This window comes from Python bivittatus, unplaced genomic scaffold, assembly GCF_059951505.1.
Source record: "Python bivittatus isolate LINGU-HERP-01145 unplaced genomic scaffold, Pbiv_v1 ctg000700_np1212, whole genome shotgun sequence".
Classification (NCBI taxonomy): Eukaryota; Metazoa; Chordata; class Lepidosauria; order Squamata; family Pythonidae; genus Python; species Python bivittatus.
The window spans coordinates 23,864,848-23,884,554 of NW_028277098.1; the positions used below are offsets into that span (position 1 = coordinate 23,864,848).

A 19,707-nucleotide genomic window follows, 5' to 3' on the forward strand; every position below is an offset into this window, starting at 1 on the left:
AAAATAACTACCAGGACCCAACATAACTGTTTTTTTTCCTATTTCTAACCTTGTCATTGTGATTGACCTACATCTGTTTTTTAATACTTTCCCTATGGAACAGGATATCCACCTCACTTCAGGATATTTTCCTGAAAAGAACACAATTCTGACTGTGAGATGATCCCCCACCTCAACTTTGGATTTTTTTTTTAATTGGAAAAGGAGAAATGGTAGCTGGACTTTATTTCTGATGATTGTTCTGCCATGATCTGCCACTGGGAATGAAAATCTAAATCCATTCCCATACTGAATATTCATACATTTATCATTCTCCCTACAAAATAATACATGCATTTATCCTGAGAACACTCACCCTTTTTTATTTTTACATTATAAACTATAGGACTAGTAACTCTAAAATGGTGTTGAACTTTGTTGCTTTATGATGTCTTAATTACCAGAATAACATTGTTTTTCTACTCAAATGATATTGCAATCAATAGGGTCCATCTCATCTAAATAAAGTCCATGTTATTTATATTGGCTTGCTTATTTAGGGATGGTTTGGCCCCTTACGAAAAACTAAGCACTTCTGTATCCTAAAAAACAATGCAGAAGATATATTTTTCTCCATTTGGTTCTTTATCATAAGTAAATTGGAAATAAAATACATTATTCTGCCTCAGGTCTGGTACCAAACTTAAGATTTATCAATGGTTTCTTAGCAAGAGCATATGTGGTATCAACTCCTAGTGAAACCTGGCAAATAATGATAAGCAGAAACTCTGAGCATAGCTATTCACAGGGGAGAAAAACCTATTCTTCTACAGGTATTTGGGAAAGGAAAAATAATTACAGAATGATCACATTGTGCTTCAAAGTAACTGTCTAACATAATTCTCACCAATGTGATGCAGACTAAAAAAATAGTCATTTTAAGTAAGTCTTTTCAGTTCCATCATTCTTTAAAGTAACATCAGTGATAATTATGCACATTCTGTCATTTCTAATGGGACTTTATCAGAAAAGATATTACATGCAATACATGTTTTCTGTATCATCCTGCTTCCTATTCATGTTATTTCAAAGGAAGCAAACAAAGCAACATATATTACTTAGGATAACTTTGGTTTGGACTGAAATCCTAAATATGCATAATATTAAATATCTAACAATTATATGAATTTTAAGAAAGGAAATTGGAACATCTGGACCATGAAGTAATAAGTTAATCATACATTTCTATATGATCATGGTATTCTCTGCCCCATTTCCCTGCAATAACAATAGGGAAAAAAAGCTTCCATTGACTTCAACCTGGGTAATTTTTGCAGCACTGATTTTGTGTGTAATTATAGATTATACACACATGCTGGCAACTTTTGGAGAGTCTTTGAAGAGTGCCTGCAAGGCTTTCAGTCAATCTTAGAAACACCCTACAAGTTAGTGTATATAATACTAAACTAAATAGATAGGCCAGTAGTTGAGTAGAGGAGAGTTCCTATATATGTTATATAAATAACAACTATTGCTAAAGCAATGAATGGCATTTTAGTAGCAAATGCAGTCCCCATGGCAATCAGGTGAAAATTGAAATGCAGAGGAAAGAAGAAAATTAATTCTTACAATTCAGAAATGTATATCGACCAAAGTGGCAGGCTATTTGTATTGTGGATATTATTTCATTTGTTTCATCTTTTTAAAGCTACTTTACATTATTCATTTTTAAAACTACTAATAAATACATATTTATCATTTACAATGACTATGTTTCCTGTTGTGACTGATTAGACTACTGTGAAAAGAAACACAGTACAGTAATCAGGAAAACTAGATTGTGTAAGACAATTATGACAGGCAACTATTTCCAGAATCACCAGTTCAAGAGGGGTTAGTCCTTGGGAGGAAAATCTTTTTGGGGATGTTCTAGATCATTGTGTTGGGATATTCTACTTCAAGCATAATATCTGTGGTTAATATACTATAGAAGAATTAGAACACAACCTCTTTAAATTATTTTATCTTGTATTAGCCTAACACTTAAATTTTGCTTAGAATTTGTCTCCCACCTTGGAAATATAGTCAGAAATATAATCTCTGAATGTTACAAACATGAAAACTGCATCGTTTATTGGCACAGCAAAGTACATCAGATATCAAATATCATTGTACCAAAGGATATGCTGGAAAACTGGCATATGGCAGAGAACAGTATTTTCTGGTGGGCTGTGCCTAGAGGCCCTCCATAAAGTCATAATATATCTCAGACCCAAATGTCTGCACTCCCCCCCCCCCCCCAACATCCTGAAATCGCTGCTGCTTGCTACCTTCCAGTCAAAAATTTTCTATTGATTATGGCTAGCCACAGCGTCAATTTGATCCTCTGCAACATCTCACAAACTTTTTTTTAATGAAAGCTGAGATTTAATCATGCTGCTGGATTCAGCATTAGTTGCTGTGTTCACCCCAGGGCTACAATAAAAGAGGATAAACATAGGAAGACTACTAAACTGATTGATATTGCATTACTGCTGGATGAGACTATAGATACTAGCAAAGTGATATGGTGAACTTTCTAAGGAGTAGTCAAGCTTTTCACATATGCTCTTATAAGATCTAATTAAACTTTAGCACTTAGAACTTCTATTAAGATTCAGATGTAGTTGCTTGTATCTTTTCTTTTCAGACATCAGCCACAAATAAATAAATCAAATCCTCTTTGAAACAAAATGCTGGGGCATCTGGAAGCAAAGCTTAAGAAAAGAAAGGAAAGGAAAAGGAGCCTATTAAATCATTCCAAAGGTCCATCATGTTCAGCATTAGAATTGTGCATTCGTTTTGTGATAAAAGAAAAATAAAACCAAATCAGAAGCCCATTTGGTTTAATTTTCATTTATTTAAAAGAGCACAGGAAAAAATTATTGCAGATGAGAATACTATTTAGGACTCCTAAAGCATTTCCACTTGTATGTGGGATTCAGATTTATCCTCCTCTTTGTTGACAGAAAGCATTTCTCTAGTTATTCCAAGCAGCTACCATTGTATATACAGGTTAATAAGGCAGCAATTGCAGGTTGTCGGGGAGGGGGGGTTGTTCCTTTTCTGGATTCAGCTTGCAGATCTAGAACATCTCTTACAGAGACCTTTGTGAACAGATATCATACCATTATGATATTCAGAAAGATGGGTAGGCTACATGTGGCCCTCCAGATGTGTTTGGAATGCAATTCCCATCATCCTTCATCAGTAACTGTTCTGACCATGACTGATGGGAATTAGAAGTTAAATATATAGAGGGCAATATATTGCCCGTTCTTGATTAAAGAAACCTATTGCAGTGATGTCAGTACACAGTTTTGAGCCACTGGAAATCAAGTAAACACAGGCAGAGACAGTACAGTGTAATATAGTACAATACAATGGCTGAGGTCTTGGTTTTCATTTAGGAATATTTATGTTCAAGTCACTCTTTGAGTAAAGAACTCACTGAGTGACTCTGGGACTGTTATCTCATAGGACTGTTGTTGTGATGGTAAAATTAAAGGATAAATTATTCCACCTCAAGTTCCCACAGAAAGGGCAGGATACAAATGTAATAAAAATAATAAGAATAAAAAAGCTGCTGGTATCTACCAAAAGTTTGTTTGTACCCATCTAGGTTTGGAGCAAAGTTGGATGAAACAAGATGGATTTCTTGGTCTTCCATATTAAGGTTACTGATGGGGGTAACACAGCAAGTATGATATCCATGAATGAAGTAACAAAACCTATCGGCTATGTATTTATTTTTAAACATCTAGTACTCTTTCACATATATTTTTCAGCTATTTGAAATGTGTTCATTTCAGATGTCATGTTTGGCCTTAATAAATGAAATACATGTCAGGGGACAATCCAGCTAATTAAATATCTTTTAAGCAATGAGGAAAGGGGGGCATAAGCTTAACTTTCCCTCTGGAATGTTAAGTACTTGATTTTGGCTGGATCATAACCCTTGTGACTGAGAAATACCTTTAGGATCATTTAGGGTTGAACCGAAGGCACTAATCACTATATCTGCTCTCAGACGGATAGTCTGCTCCTTGTCTTCATTCCAATTTCCATCCTCATCTTGCTCAGTCCGGAGAAATTCCATAGCAACAATCTTTCCTCCTTTTATTACAACCTTCCGAGGAGAAAGGAAAGGTAGAAATTCACACTTTTCTTCCCTTGCAAGCTCCATCTGGAGAGGAAAAATAAAATTATGTATAGATTTACAGGGAAGCATTTAATATATAACTGTTGGTCTTATAATCTTGCTTTGCAATTTTTCTACAAAGTCCAGTACTAGGAAGTGATATATATATATATTTGAACAATATAATAATATAATATTTTGATTAAATGAAAACAGTATCAAATAATACGTACCACCCATACCTTTCTGGAGGGGTATTGTTTTTAGTTATCAACATCTGTTAGGAGACTTTTGTATTTTAAATTACAAGCAAAAATTAGTTTGATTTTATGAAAAATGATTATGCTACCCTTCATTACTATAATAATGATTTAAGAGAAAACGATCCAATCTATGCTGGAAAAATCAAGTAGACATACATAAATTTCATTATGAGCTACTGGCTGAGGTGTCCAAATCTCAAAATTTACAAATGATTTCAGTGCCTGAATATGGGAAGGCCTATAATGAAAAATGGACAGAAGTATTTTGCTCATTCATCTTCTCTTGTATTTGAAAGATAACTTATAACTACTTTTACTAATTTCCATTCTTTCAAAATATTCCATATTAATAAGGCTTCATCCTCTATGACAAATGGTTATAATTCTACCCATTCCTATTTCAGATAGCTGTAATTTCTCTGATTTCCCCCAAAAAAGAGTATTTAAAGAAATTAAACTCAGGATTTTTGTTTTGTGGTTGAGAATGGCAAATTGGCATGATCTACTTTCAACTCTCCTTTCTCCCAAATATCTATTGCTATATCATGAATTATACCTCACTAATTAAGAGAAAAATTGGGATTTATTAAAGGTTTTCTCAACTAGAGAATAGTATCTTTACAGACCAACATGATATTTGAACGTATCTAGGTAAGTGTGATGGAATGTGAGGGTGACCTTGGAAGACAGGGAGAAGAGATACAGCCTAGGGAACGATCAGATAAAAGAGAAAGGAGTCCACAACAGAGTAATGGCCAGTGAAAGAAACTCAGAAAGAAACCTCCCTAACTTCTCAGGCTGTAAAAGAAATGGCGGGAGATTTGTACTTTCAGACTTGCAAGATTCTGTAAATGTAGCCTTACAATAAAGTAGAATTAGCTCATCTAGTTGTTTTCCTGTCTGGTTTACCTGGGAAGGCTGACATCAATCTTGCAAGTTTGAAAGTACTAATCTCCCACCCTCCCTGTTTACCACCTGAGTAGTTAGGGTGGGTCCTTCCTAAGTTTCTTTCTCTGGCCATTACTCTGTTGCAGAGTCCTTTCTCTTTTATCTGATCGTTCCCTAGACTGCATCTCTTTTGGCCGTCTTCCAGGGTCACCCTCACATTCCATCACAGTAAGGAACTGAACTGAAGCTAAAAGGGACCATTCCCAGTTTGGGGGGAATGGGGGCTATTTCTTCAGAAATCCCTTAAATAATGGATCCTAGCCTCTCACAACACTTTGTTGAATAAAGCTTTTGCTCATCACTTTCTTTTTGTAGATATCTCCCTTTAAAATGTATACATAGGTGTTCTTAGAGGTCTTCAAACAGAGGCTGGATGACCATCGGTCAGACATGTTCTAGTGGACCAGATGACTTCTAAGGTCCCTTCCAACTCTATGATTCTATTATCAGTAGTGATGTCATAAAAATAGTAGTGGTTACAAACATAAGCAGTGAAACGTAACTTGTAATTTCCCACTTCTGTTGGATTTCTTTGAGAGCTGATAGAAAGAAACATAAAGCTACATATAGAGCTGAGCACAGAAGTAGAAACTAATATCCAAGCTCTACCTAGAACTACTATTGCAAGGAAGGACAACAGCAGAGCAAATTTGATTAATTTCTTTGGATAACAGAGTATAGAACTGTGCATTGCCCTGAATTTCAGTATCCATCCTTTCTGAACAGCATTTCTGAAAGTACTTGACAGCTACCACTCCCCCCAAGGAAAGAAAACAATTTAGATTTATTTATTTTTTTTACTAAAATGAAATTTTCAAAGATGTATATCTATTTTTTTGCCAGCTTAACAGCAATGCATAATTTGGAGTAAAACAGGAGAATGTGTGATATATGAGGCCACAATTTGAAATAGCTCCAGAAAGATGACATCACATAAGACCAATTCCTGAACTTGGGAGGATGAACATTCTAGTAGCTGCATTTCTTGAAATTGCTACAATGAGGTAACAACTGAAGAGAAAAAAAAAAATCAGGCACACAGCCCTCTATATCCACAATGCATTTTTTTACTTTGAGCAAAACAACAACAACAAAAACCCTGAAACAATTAAGGGTAATTCACACCTGATGGCACTGTGTAGCCAACCGTGGTTGATCTCACAAATGCTAGGTAAGGTCAGATCCCTGGTTAGTACTTAGTGGGAGACCACCAGAGCTGTCAGGATTATAAACTAGATTGGGATGGGGGAAAAAAGGAGCATAATTCCCCTTGAGGTGAGATTGGCCCTGACCTTCCAGAAAAGCCTGAAGACATGGCATTGTCATCTGGCTTGCGGATCCAGTGAGGTTAGTGGAGAGCCTGTTAGGAAAATGAATTGTGTTGTCTCACCGATTATGTGTTTATGGTTTTTAATAGTTTTTATTGTTTTGAATGATTTTTGTGGTTATATTTCTCTGATTGTTTTTGTATTTGTAAGCTGCCCAGTGTCAAAGTAGTGAGATGGATGGCTATATAAATTTAACTAATACATAAATAAATAGGAAGGGTTAGACAGAGAAATAGTGGTTGGGTCAGTCATTAAGGGAGTTTTCATGATTGCACTTGAACCTGATCCCCTCTCATCTAGCACTTTAACCATTATACCACTACTCTCAACTGACAATGAGGTAAGATTTGAATACTAATCAATTGGCTTCATTGTGTGAAATGTGGACGGAACACAATCTTCACCTCTACTTAAGGCAGCAACATTATTTTGGCCAGCTGGGATTATAAACGTTGAATAGGGACAAGGAAAGGGCTGTTAGCATTTTCCTACCCAGTTACTTCCAGCAGCTGCCTGGCCAGCTATTCCTATTTCTCCACTCTCCATATTAATGAAGAAGAAGGGGGAATAGGAAGGATGATGACCCTTGCCAAGCAATACAGATAAGATAAAGAAACAAAGTCCCCCCCTTCCCTCCATCTCTCTAAGCAACCAATTATTTTTCTTCCATAATGTTTTCTCATCTGGCTTGCTGTGAAAGGCCTGGCAACCGGGAAAGCATTTTGTTGCAAACATACAAGTTGCTAATTATTTCAGTGTTAACACAGCATAGAAAAGTTTTCAGGGAAAAAATGGGCACATAACAAAAAGAGGATGGCAAATTGGGTATGGAACTTAAAATCTTTTAATAGAATAAAATATTGTGGCTCATTGTGTTCTGTTTCTTTTCACTTATGATGTGGAAATTATAACTGTACTAATAAAAAGGGTGATATATAATCACAATAGCAATTAGGACACTATAGTTAAAGGTGTCATGCTCTAATGGCTTTTGTCCATGAGATGCATAAAAGTTGGGTTCAGTCATATTCCATATTTGGAATTTTTTTGATTTTGCTGACTGAATTGTTTGTAGAGGACTAGGGTATTTGTTGCAATAGATATTGGAAACTAAAGTTAGTTAATATTTTAGGGGGGAAAGCTTGTCATTTGCAAACAATATTTATTCTCCTGTGAGAGGGAAGTTATACAAACAAAGACCAGTGGGATGCAATTAGAGTGGTGCTGAATAAATTAATGTATTTATTATACTTGTTCCAAATAATCTTTCCCTAAATTTTAATACTATGACAAACACTTCAAAATATGAACTGTGTATCTTGAAATCTTTCTTTCTTTAAGTTACCTCTGTCTCCCCTGTGTATCTATTACTGAAGGGAGTGGGATATTTCCCCATATATTTTCTAGCTGGGGCATATTCAGTGTCTCATTAATGTAAATTATGCAGTAATTCATGGTATGTAGCACATAAATTACAGCAAAGACACTCTATCACATTGCAATAATTAAAACTGAAACTAAAAAGCTTTCATAATAAAACAAATGATTATAAACTGCCAATCAGCAGCTCAGTATATGTAGATGTTTACTGGAACTGCGAAGTTAATTCCAAATTAAGTTATAGTTTGAAATATGTGCATTTTACTCCTAAATTCAACATTTTAATTTCTAAAGATATCTATTATTTCACATATACATCTACAATTTCTGGCTGTTCTTCAGATACACCTGGAAGTTGTATATATTATTGCATCAGGCAGGGATATAGATAGATAAATATACAGTAGATATAGATATAGATATAATAGGAGTGTCCCTGCACTCAAATGTTCTTTACCAAAAGGCCAGGTTTTACAGTTATGTCACAGAAGTAAACCAACTCATCAAAAAAATGAGCAAGCATGGAATAATGATTAATGGTGTTACACTAAGACTGGGAGACCCAGATTCAAGTACACACTCTGGCATGGAAGCCCCTTGAGTGACTTTGAATTAGCAACTTTTTCTCAGCCCTATCTACCTCCCAATTTGGGGGGGGGCGCAGAATCAGAGAAGAGAATGTGATATATACCTCTTTGAACTCCTAGAGGAAAGATGGGATATAAATTAACAAATAAAAATAAAATAAGATATGTATTGTCTAAAGTCACAGATTTATTTGGATCATGAGCCAACACAATTCCAGAATCCTTTAAATTACAGGCTTGCTAAACTTGGGTGTGTTCATGGAAACTGGGCACTTTCTTCATCTCAGCTACACATGTAGTTCCTTCACATTTAAAGAGTCCTCATCATTTGATAGGTAGCAAGTTGAATTAACTCTAGAATGAACTGTCATATCAGGATGTTCAAGTCTGATCTGTATCAGTATCACTTGTCTTCCTTCAGGGTTCTCTTCTACATTTTTTTTCTAACGTACATTTTTATGTACTTTAGTAAGTTTTCAAACCTAAGAAATTTTGGAAAAAACAAGGAAGTTGAATTACAAATGTGCTTAAATTCACACATTATTGTAGTATTGAGTAGATCAAAATCCTTGAAAATTCACACTGACCAAAAAGTATGAACAACCTTACCAGGAAAGTCTATAAATTACAAAGTGAGAAAAGTATGGTGAAGGACTTGAATATTCTGCTCTATTCAATTTCAATATTAAACTCTGTGTGTGTGTGTACACCAACACATATCATATATTTGTCAGATATGTAATATATTCTATATATTCAATATATATACTATACTATATACTATATGCATATGACTGTAAAACTAACCTGTATGTGTACAATATGTAGTATATTCTATATATTCATCATATATACTATCCTATATACTATACTATATTATATATAAATATAATATAATATAATGTAATGTAATGTAATGTAATCAATGTCATATATAATGACAAATGTGATACTTTATTTTGCTACTGACTGTGAAAGAATCAACATGACCAGCACTTTCTGAATTTGGTTTTCCAGGGCTACATGTAGAAAAGATGAAGTGAGATATTTTCCAGGGGTTTAAGACTGGATTGTTTCCAACCCTCTCAACAGCACTACTTCTTTTTATTTCTACCCAGTAGCGTGAAAGAACGATCAGGACAGGGAACAAACACTGATGGTGCTTTGCTTGTAAGCCAGCCCTCATTCTGCTGTGTGATATGGTCTTTCTTTGTCTGCAACAGCTGTTACTTGGTTTTTTGCTTCGTTTTGTTCTATTTTTAAAATTACAGAGATATTGCACAAGACTATGTACAATATGTAGTTTGGCCTGAGCAACATAATAATAAATCAGCATTTTATATTTTAAAGCATTTTTATTAATATTTCCCTTCAATTTTGTGAAATTTACCTCCTCGGGGACAGCCCGTATATTAGTAAATCCTTTTCTGAAGACCACAAAAACACGGCGAGCTCCACAGCGCAAAGCTGATGTTGCACAATCAAAGGCAGTATCGCCTGCTCCAAGAACAATCACTGTTCCCTGTATTGATGGCAATGAAGAGCGACAGCCGCATATTCCTGAATGATGAAAGGAAAACCCCATTTTCAAGGAGAAAAAACTATTTCTGCATGACAGCTCAAAGGACACTTGTACTCAAAGCAGTGTAAAATTGCATCTTGCAGTTTCCAAGCATGGAGAGTCACTATCAAATTATTCTGCTTCATTGAGAGTTTTATTCCCACTTTTAAGATATGCTCATACATGTAATTTCATAGTCAGTACCTTTAGTAGCGTTGCCTTCCTGTCTTGGCAGGAAATAAAGTATAGTGCACTTGAAAAAAAGAGAAGAAATTGTAGGGCCTTGTCAGATTGAATGCAACTGATTCAAGATCTTTGTGTTCAAAAAATTAAGCCTTTGACTCCTCTCTTGTCAGCATCAAAATTATTTGAGAAATGAAAAAGGAGAAAAATCCATTAATGTTGCAAGACGTTCTGTCTATCAGTGGAGTCTATCTTTTATCAACACTGGTTTCTACTCCAGATTCTATCTAACATAGTCCCACAAGTGTTTAATCAGACCACATTTAAAAGGGAATTAGAGAAATTCAAGGAGGAAAGGCTATTAACGTCCACTATTCATGATATCACTTTTAGTCTCAAAATCATTTTGCAGGCATATGTAAAACTGCATGTCTATTCCTAGAATTAATGTTCCCCATTTCAGGGCCAGATTGCACTGGAACACCATGTATCACTTCCTGTTCTGGAAGATAAACTTCTGGAAACAGATGAATCACCTCAAAATGCTCAGATTAGTCAGTTCAAGGGAAATATAACATTGTTTTACACACATCATGAAATCTCTTATAGCAATTGTTGGGGGTATACAAAGTTATTGTATCTGTGGGCTTCTGAAAGACATCTGGTTGCTCACTCTGGAAACAGAATACTGGCTTACATAGGTTTTTTTCTTTCTGATCAGTGGATTCTTTTAACACACATCTGGGATTCCTTCCTTATAGTTCTGTCTTATGACACATTTCCCTCAACTAGTTTATTCATGTTGGTAAAGTGTTCTGAACAGAAGGTCAAAGAGATATAAGCCCTTAAGTCCTTAAAAATATGCTTCCATGTGCAGTACAGATAAACCTTCGTTTAAATATCCAGGGACACAGCCTGAATTTTAGCCATTATACCGCAATTTATGAGTGTTGATGTTTATAACTGGAAAGAAATTTAAGATTATTACAGTCTTTAGAATAATTCTGAATATTTCCAGATTTATTTCTCACTTTTCTTATTTAAAAAAAAAAGTTATGTAGAGAAATATAAAAATTTACACGGTACAGATAAGCCGGTGTCTAGTACTGTTCAGAAAATTAAGAAAAACTGGAAAACAACTTTAAAATCATTCCAATGTTGTTTTACTTTCTAAATGATTAAACTAATTACTGTGATTTTTGAAATGATACCATAAATAACATAAACCTATAACCTAAAGGTGCCTTTGATATTTTCCTTCAGAAGAGTATGTTTTTACCATATCATCAATGGTCTGTAATTCTTCACTTTGTGCTCTGCCAGTCATGAATTTTCACAACAAGTGAACCTCAAATATCATTTTTTTAAGAACAAAAAGCATTCAGTTGAGTCTATATAAAGTAATAATAAAGTAAAATTTACTAACAAAAATACATACAGAAAGCATATTTTAGATACTCTCATTTTATACGAACAAAACAGGATTTTAGGGGGCTATGCCAAATATTTACTAATTTCATCTGGGAGGCACTTAATTTGTTTTTCTTTTTTGAAATATTTCTAGAACTTCTCATGCTACGGGATCCTAGAGCCAATTAAAACAATATATACTATACATGTAAATTACTCAGCATTTTGGAACTAGTGTAGTGAACTGGAATACATCTACGCTAATATTTACTTTGGGTCATCACTACAACTGGTATGGTAAAGATTTTCCATGTAGTCTATCCATGAGGTTTACATATTTTATTTACATATATTACCATGTAAAATCACCCCAAATGGATGAAGTTTTTGGCAGTTTCACATTCAAAAGGATGAATGTAATGCTTAAATCAGGTTTAATCTGCCTGGATTAACATGTATAGATGGCCATATAAGTTTTAAAATAAATATATTAAAATATTTGTCTGACAATCAGGCAAAAGTCTGTCTATGTACATCTATTTTAAGACCAGAGCTATAACAAACCTGGATTCATATAATGGTTCCTAGGAAATCTTGGAACAACCTGAGCGGCCGTTCTTTTTGATCTACTAGTTCTATATGATTGATACTAACATATCTTCTTTATTCATACTGGTGTCTAAAATAGGACATTTGTAGGATGCCTAATGGACATCTGTCTTTCCTATGATTGTCCCTGTTCATATGTACTGGAGCCTTTTAATATAGTGAGCTTCTATAGGGTCATGAGGAAGCCTTTGCTGAGCTATGAAAGATGAAAGGCTGTCTCCTGAATAGGTGCTGATTGCAAGAAATGTGTTGAGAACTGATTGCCCATTGTGGGTGATGGGACGATTGCTTCTTGCTGAGTAAACAGAGACTGTAAGAGGAATATAAGACAGCCCAGTCCCAGGCAACAAGCTCACTGAGTGAATACAGAAAGGTAACAATTTTAATGAGAGTCCCTAACAAATGTTGTAAGTCAAGACTCAAGTACTTGGCTAATATGAGATCCTGAGAAAAGAAAAAGAAAAAGAAGACAAAAGTTTGCAAGTGTGGCTTTCAATACTTCTGGCATTAGTGACTTCCTGCCAGAAAACAAATAGATATATATTTGCAGGAAATGCAAGCTTTTAGCAATCCTTAATGAGAAAGGGAATGGACAGTGGAAGCAAACTTCCACAGGGAAAAGATATAAATAAAGAAAGAAGCCCAATGGGTGACAGGAGCAGGGAAGAGAAAATATTCTGCACTGCTAGAACTCAAAAACAGTTTTCAGATTCTTGTAGATGAAAGAAACTATGAGTGTTCAGAAAAGATACTGCAGAACCAGAAACAGGATGGTGGATCCTGCCTAAAGGGCAGAAAAGTTGCAGGTGTGCCTTTAAGAAAGCAAAAAGAAGAGCTGTGATAGCTAGTGACTTGATATTTATTTATTTTATTTATTTACTTATCGTATTTATATAGCCGTCCATCTCACATAAAGTGACTCTGGGCAGCGTACAAGAATTAAAAAGAATACTTAAAAACAATTATAAGTAAAAAACTAGAAAAGCACACAAAACAGGAGGGGATAATATTAATAGGGGAGCCATCACGAAATCTCCCAGTCCCCTAGAACCCCCAGGCCTGATCACATAGCCAGGCCTTGAGGGACTTCTGGAATGTTAAGAGGGATGGAGCTAATCTTACTTCTAGGGGAAGAAGATCCCACAAGGTGGGTGCCACAACAGACAAGGCCCACCTCCTGGGACCCACCAAATGTAATTCCCTGGCAGACGGGACACGCAGCATGTGTTCTCTGCCAGACCTGATGGGACGGGCAGATGTAATCGGGGAGAGGCAGTCCCTCAGGTAACCTGGCCCCATGCCATGAAAGGCTTTAAAGATCAAAACCAGCACCTTGAATTGGATCTGGAAGCAAACTGGCAACCAATGCAGCTTGCAGAGCAGAGGTGTAACATGTACTGCCCTAGGGGCGCACATAACTGCCTGTGCCACTGCATTTTGCACCAGGTGAAGCTTCCAGATACTCTTTAAGGGCAGCTCCGTGTAGAGCACATTACAGAAATCCAAATGGGAGATGACTAGGACATGAGTGACAGTGAGTAAGTCCCTCTGATCTAGGAATGGGTGCAAACTGGCACACAACATGAAGCTGTGCAAAGGTCCTCCTAGCCACGACTGCCACCTGCTCTTGGAGGACTCCCAGACTGCACACAGGTCTGTCTGGGGCAGTGTGACTCCATTCAGTACCAAAGATGGCATAGCTGTAGTACCAGAAGGCCCCAAAACCCAAAGCTACTCAGTCTTGCCAGCGTTCAGTTGAAGCCTGTTTTTCCCCATCCCCATCACAGCCTCCAGGCACCGGGATAAGGCTTCCACATCATCACTTACTTCGCCAGGGGCAGAGATGTATAATTGGCTATCTGGATCCCTTTCATCCTATTATGAGGACCTGAAAAAAGATACATCAGCTGGACCCGCTGGCTTGTAAAGGGCATGTGTCTTTATTTATTTATTTGCTTTTAAAAATAATAATAAATGTGTGTGTGTCTCTGCTAAGAGCAAGGACACAATAGAACAACTTTCAAAACTTAACAAATCCACTGACAATTATCCTTTCCTGCAAAGCACAGCTATAAATATATCACCGCAGACTTTTAAAAACTGAAAGCTAAAGGCTTTGGGAGCTCAAGTGGACTCACCCATCCTTGCAATCCATGGCAGGGACCAAAATATTCAAGTCAATGTCTGGCCATACAAATAATGTGGGTGGGAGAGATTTTGTTTCTGGAACTATGGTCTGAGAAATCTAGATGATGGACTGTTGGTATGAATTGAGGACTGGTAAAAACACGTTTTGGTTAGGAGGCTTTCATATGAATCCTGTAGGAGTTGGGAATGAAAACCATGAAGTAAGAATATTAGATAAAGACTTGTACACTTTTTAAATGGAGAATGTGCATCCTCTTAAATCAGTCTAAGAAAAATCAGAATCAGAGCATGGAAAAAGGCACAAGAACAATTCTTGATAACAGGAGGAGGAGCTCATGGACAGGTGGGAGTTCCTAAAGAAGATAATAAAAACAGAATTACAAAAAATTCCAATGGGGAGGAAAAAAAAATGGAGGCCAGCAAAAAAAATCAATGTAGCTCACAAAAAGCAGTGAGGAGAAAGTGGTGAACTGATCATGAGTAGTGTGAGAAGGCAGATTTTATTAACTCCTATTTTGCATCTGTCTTCTCTCAAAAGCGAAATGGAGCAATTGATTCTACTTTACTGCTCCTCTTATTGTTGCCATCCTTAATTCAGAGGATCCTTCAGGATTTAAACTGGAAGAGTTTTCCAGTTTACTGTTTTGTGAGAGGTGGCAGAACGTACTACTGTTAAGAGCATGGGAACATAAGTATAGTCCTGTTGGATCACCCCCATTTTAGCATTTTTTTCTCTCTCATTGTGCCAACCAGATAGCAAGCAGAAGATAGTGATGTACCTGTTTCCTAGTGTTGTTCCCCTGCAACTATTAGTTGGCGGCATGCTGCCCCCAACCCAGAGGGCACATCTTCAAGGCTAAAAGACTCCAAGATGCCTGTTCCTCATGAATTTAAGCAATCCCATTTTAAAATAATCCCAACTATCAATCTTCAGCACATCTTCTAGTAAATACTTTTGGAAGTTAATTATGTGCTCTATGAAGAAATGTTGTGTTTTGATTGTTCTAGAACTCCTAATCAGTTTGATTAGACAATTCATAGTTCTAGTATCTTTTTAGAGATAGAAAAAAAAGCCTTTTACTTTTTCCATGCCATGCATGATTTTATATACCTCAGTCATGTTTCCTCTGTCATCTTTTTTTTCTAAACTAAAGAATCCCAAATAATCTAACCTTTTCTCTGATCATTTTGGTTGTGTTTTTCTACACTTTTTCCAGTGTGATGACCAGAACTGTACACACTATGCAGCTCTATATAATGGGCATTAAAGCACCGGCAGTTTATGTTCAATTCCTTTCCTAATGATCCCCAATGGTCTGTTGTTTTCTTTTACAAATCTTTCTATTATACGGCAGCCACTTTGGCTGTTCAAACTTCCCACTCCGAAAAGGCCCAAGGAGAGGAATCCCTTCATGATATCTTTCTCTGAGACTTAACTGAAGCATAAATAACCAGAGATGCTGCAGCCTGCTGGAAAAAGAACTACAGAATTAAAGACAAGACATTCATTCTCACCCCTTGGCCACTTAACTGAGTAAGTGCAAGAAACTACATTGTATCTATCAAAAGTTCATCAAAATTATTTTCTTCTTTGAAAGAAATTTTAGTGACAAATTCTTTTTCATCAAATTGCACTGAAACTGGTAAGAAATACATGGTTCTTTTTTCTGCACAGGAACTAACTGGGGATGATGATAGTTAATACTCCAGTACATTTGGCAAGGATGAAATTGGAGAAAGGCATGCTATGTGCTATTGAACTATAATGAAGTCTAATTCTTTGCCTTGCTTATTTTGTATTTCTTTCAAATGTTGGTTCTTTTAATTGTTTTGGAATTAGAATGGATCTTAATGCATTATGCAATGTGTCATATCAATCATATCAAATGATGACATATAAATATTGCGCACACATAATAAAATATAATAAAATAAAATAGATACCTGGTTTACTTGCCATAGACACCAGTGGCAGGAAATCTTTTGATGTATAAAATCCTTCTTCTATTCCAAGTCCCTGAAATACAGATTCTTTCTTTGGTTCTGGTAGACCTAAGACAGGAGGGAGGTCAATATTCAGTAAACATTCAATAATGAAATTAAAAAAAGAAAGAAAAGGAAATATGTTTTCTTTCTTAAATGAAAAGTATATATGAATCCTCAAAATATGTATATGTTTTGGCAACCAGTTCTCTCTCTCTAGTAATTTTTAGTGACTTTATGGCAGGGGTAGGATTTGAACTATAAATTTCTAAATGTGTAGCCCAGTAAAATCTAGATAAATAAGTATGCTACTGAACTGATTTTTTTAAGTCACTGACAAAAAAAAGGCTCCAATTTACAAATTTTTCTACATAAATAAGCACCTTTATACATGTTGAGATGATTTTCATTTTTAAGTTTTTTCAACTACAAAATGTCACATACAAAAATATCACATTTTAAAAAATTCTGTACATACACCTCAGGAAATGTATTGAATCTTCTGGTTGGTTTTCTTGCTTAGTGTAATAAATGCTGATATGTTGCTACTTGAGAAGGATTTATGTGACTCATTTGAACAGAACTCTTAAAAAAAGATGACACATTAATCCCAATAGTGTCAAAACAATGTCTTCTTGGCCTCTCAAAGCCTCTTATACAACTTCCAGGACAATGTCAGATGCCATTTTATTTTAGCTAGAAGTCTCAATCAACAGTCAAGACAAGAAAAGTAACAATGAAACAACATGGAATTTTTCCAGTGGAAGACATGTGGCATCTCAAACAATTGGGATAAACAAGTTGGGATGACTGTATTTCATTCTCACTGGCATTTATATGGTTAATGATTGTAAGGATATTTTCTCTGAATTTTTTGTGAGGCAATTGACAAGAGTGTAATTCAAGCGTCAATCAAAAGGGAGAAATGATGCCGTGGGCAGAATGTGCTAGCTGAGGTGTTTTGTACACAGCTCTAAGTGTAAATTCAGAGGAATGAAAACCTGAGCATATTTCATCCCATAGGAAGATGTCCAAGAAAACAAAGACTGAAGGGGCATTTAACTAGTAAGTATAAAAGGCCAATGAAATGGTCCTGGTAAAACCAAAATTGTGCAACCTGCTGAAAACCGATGAGTTGAGAAGAGAATATAAAGGAAGAGTGGCAGCTGAGGAGTTGCGGATCAAGAGATTTAGAAGACAGAACATATAAGTTGGAAGCTATAAATAGACCAAGGAGAAATAGCACCTGGTAGATGCAGCGGCCATTGGATGAATAGAATCAGGATCCATACAGAGAGAGCCAGTGGGGATGGAGCTGCAGTTTGACTAGTCTGTTCTTTAGAGTCCATTTGTAAGGTATTATCAACTGTGGGCTGATCATTTGGGAGGTTACAGAAGGATTGTGTTACATTGATCAACTTGATGTTCCCTTCATTCCTCTGAATGAGTTTTGGGCTGCAGTGCCTTCTTTTTTTGTTTTTTGGGGCTGTTAAACATTCAGAGAATGAACTTGTCAGCATTTCAACAGGAGGACAGCTGGGGGGCAATAAAGTGTTGAAGGACTCAGTTGCAGCAGTCACTGACTGAAGCATTGATTTAACTGCCCCAGGTTTGCATATAATTGTTTGCTGTTCTTCTGCAGAAAGAGTGCCAAACAACTGAGCTAGTTCTTCCTCATCCTCCATAGGATCTAATGGAAGGCATGTGTGAGAAGAATACTGGAATGGAGGATCAAGGTTACCAGGAGGGAGGGGGAGCAGTCCTGAGCAAGTGCTTCTTCAGCCCACAGCAGGACCATGACAAGGTGAAGAAGCTGAGACTGGCCCCTCCTTAGAGTCTCACAGGGTACAGCCACTAGTTGCTTTAGCATAGGTTTAGTCTGGCGAGATTCTGTCTATCAGGTGCAAGCTAATAAAGGAACTGAACTGGACTGGACTGCCTCGTTGTCGTTCTTGGGCTGGGCCTGACATAGGGTCAACTGATGTCTATATCTTCCCTTTAATTAAATCAAAGGTGTTGTGCCTCCTGTCCTTATCTGGTCCTGACCTTGGAGTTGGTGGAACACTCTGTGGTGTAGATAGTTGCTGGCTGAGACTATGAACGCTGGGGCTTATGCCATCCTCCCTCATAGGCTTGGCTCTCCTCCCAGAATTTAGCGGAGGCCATACACTGCTATTGTGAAAGACATGTATAGGCATGATTTGAAATCCCCTTACAAAATTTCTAAGTCTAAAAATCACTGAAGGGAGCATGAAATGCCTATTCTTTTGAGTCCATGCCAACTGGGAAGCCAGGAATTTTCTATAAGCTCATTGGAATATACTCTATGGTGAAGGAGTTGTGAGAGGCAGTGTAGTACTGCTTGTCTATTGTGCTACTACCTCATTTTGAGAATGCTGTATCAGCTTTCTAAGCCTTTGACCAATTTTCCTTACTGTGTTTTAATTTCTACCTTCCTCCTTAGCAGCTCTTTTCACAGGTCACCCAAACCTGGAACCAGGTTGATTCTTTCCTCACTCTTTGCCTGAATAAGTTCTCTGGTGCATACAGTATATCCGAATAGGTAGGGATTTCAATGCAAGAGCTGGTTGTAATGATGAAGCTCTCTGTGAACATTTCAAAACCTCTCTATGAACGTTTTAATACATGAAGAAGTAATTGAACCACCATTTATGCTGAGATCCTTCAAAGATACAGAATATAACCTAGCTAGCTTTAGGTTGCTACATCTCATAAATAGGCTTAACCTACAAATGTTAAATGGCTCTGTCCAAAATTATTTCCCTGGGCAATATCCATTTTGGACAGCTCACAAGTTATCCACCATAGATTATTTAATAATTTCTAGAGAACTGGCTCCTTACCTTAAGTACTCTGGCATAGTCCCTAGGCCTGAAAGCACCACCTTTCACTTGCAAATTTAGACAAGGCCTAATTAGGAACCTAGTTAAGGCCTGTTTAAAAAGCCTGATGGGAGGCAGCTCTTACCAGGTCAGATGGAATGGCTCCCTTGAAAATAGGATAGCCCAATGGTTTCACTCAGAGGAAGGAAGTGCATATTTTTCAACGCTCTGTTACTTTGGGGACACTCAGACCCAACTGTGTACCAGAATACCTGATGTATATTACAATCTCATAGCTAAGCTCC

General features: G+C 36.6%; 1 protein-coding gene across 4 annotated transcripts in view; it reads right to left on the reverse strand.

Annotated features, from left to right (window-relative positions):
• The window catches only part of DPYD (dihydropyrimidine dehydrogenase), a 578,647-nt gene that overhangs the window by 288,806 nt on the left and 270,134 nt on the right, over positions 1–19,707 (reverse strand). For all 4 annotated transcript variants that reach the window (XM_088153490.1, XM_088153491.1, XM_088153492.1 and 1 more), the window contains 3 exons: positions 16,521–16,628; positions 10,056–10,225; positions 3,994–4,204 (listed from right to left, as the gene is read on the reverse strand). In XM_088153490.1, the coding sequence (XP_088009616.1) occupies positions 3,994–4,204; positions 10,056–10,225; positions 16,521–16,628 (489 nt within the window). The remainder of the gene's footprint in view (positions 1–3,993; positions 4,205–10,055; positions 10,226–16,520; positions 16,629–19,707) is intronic.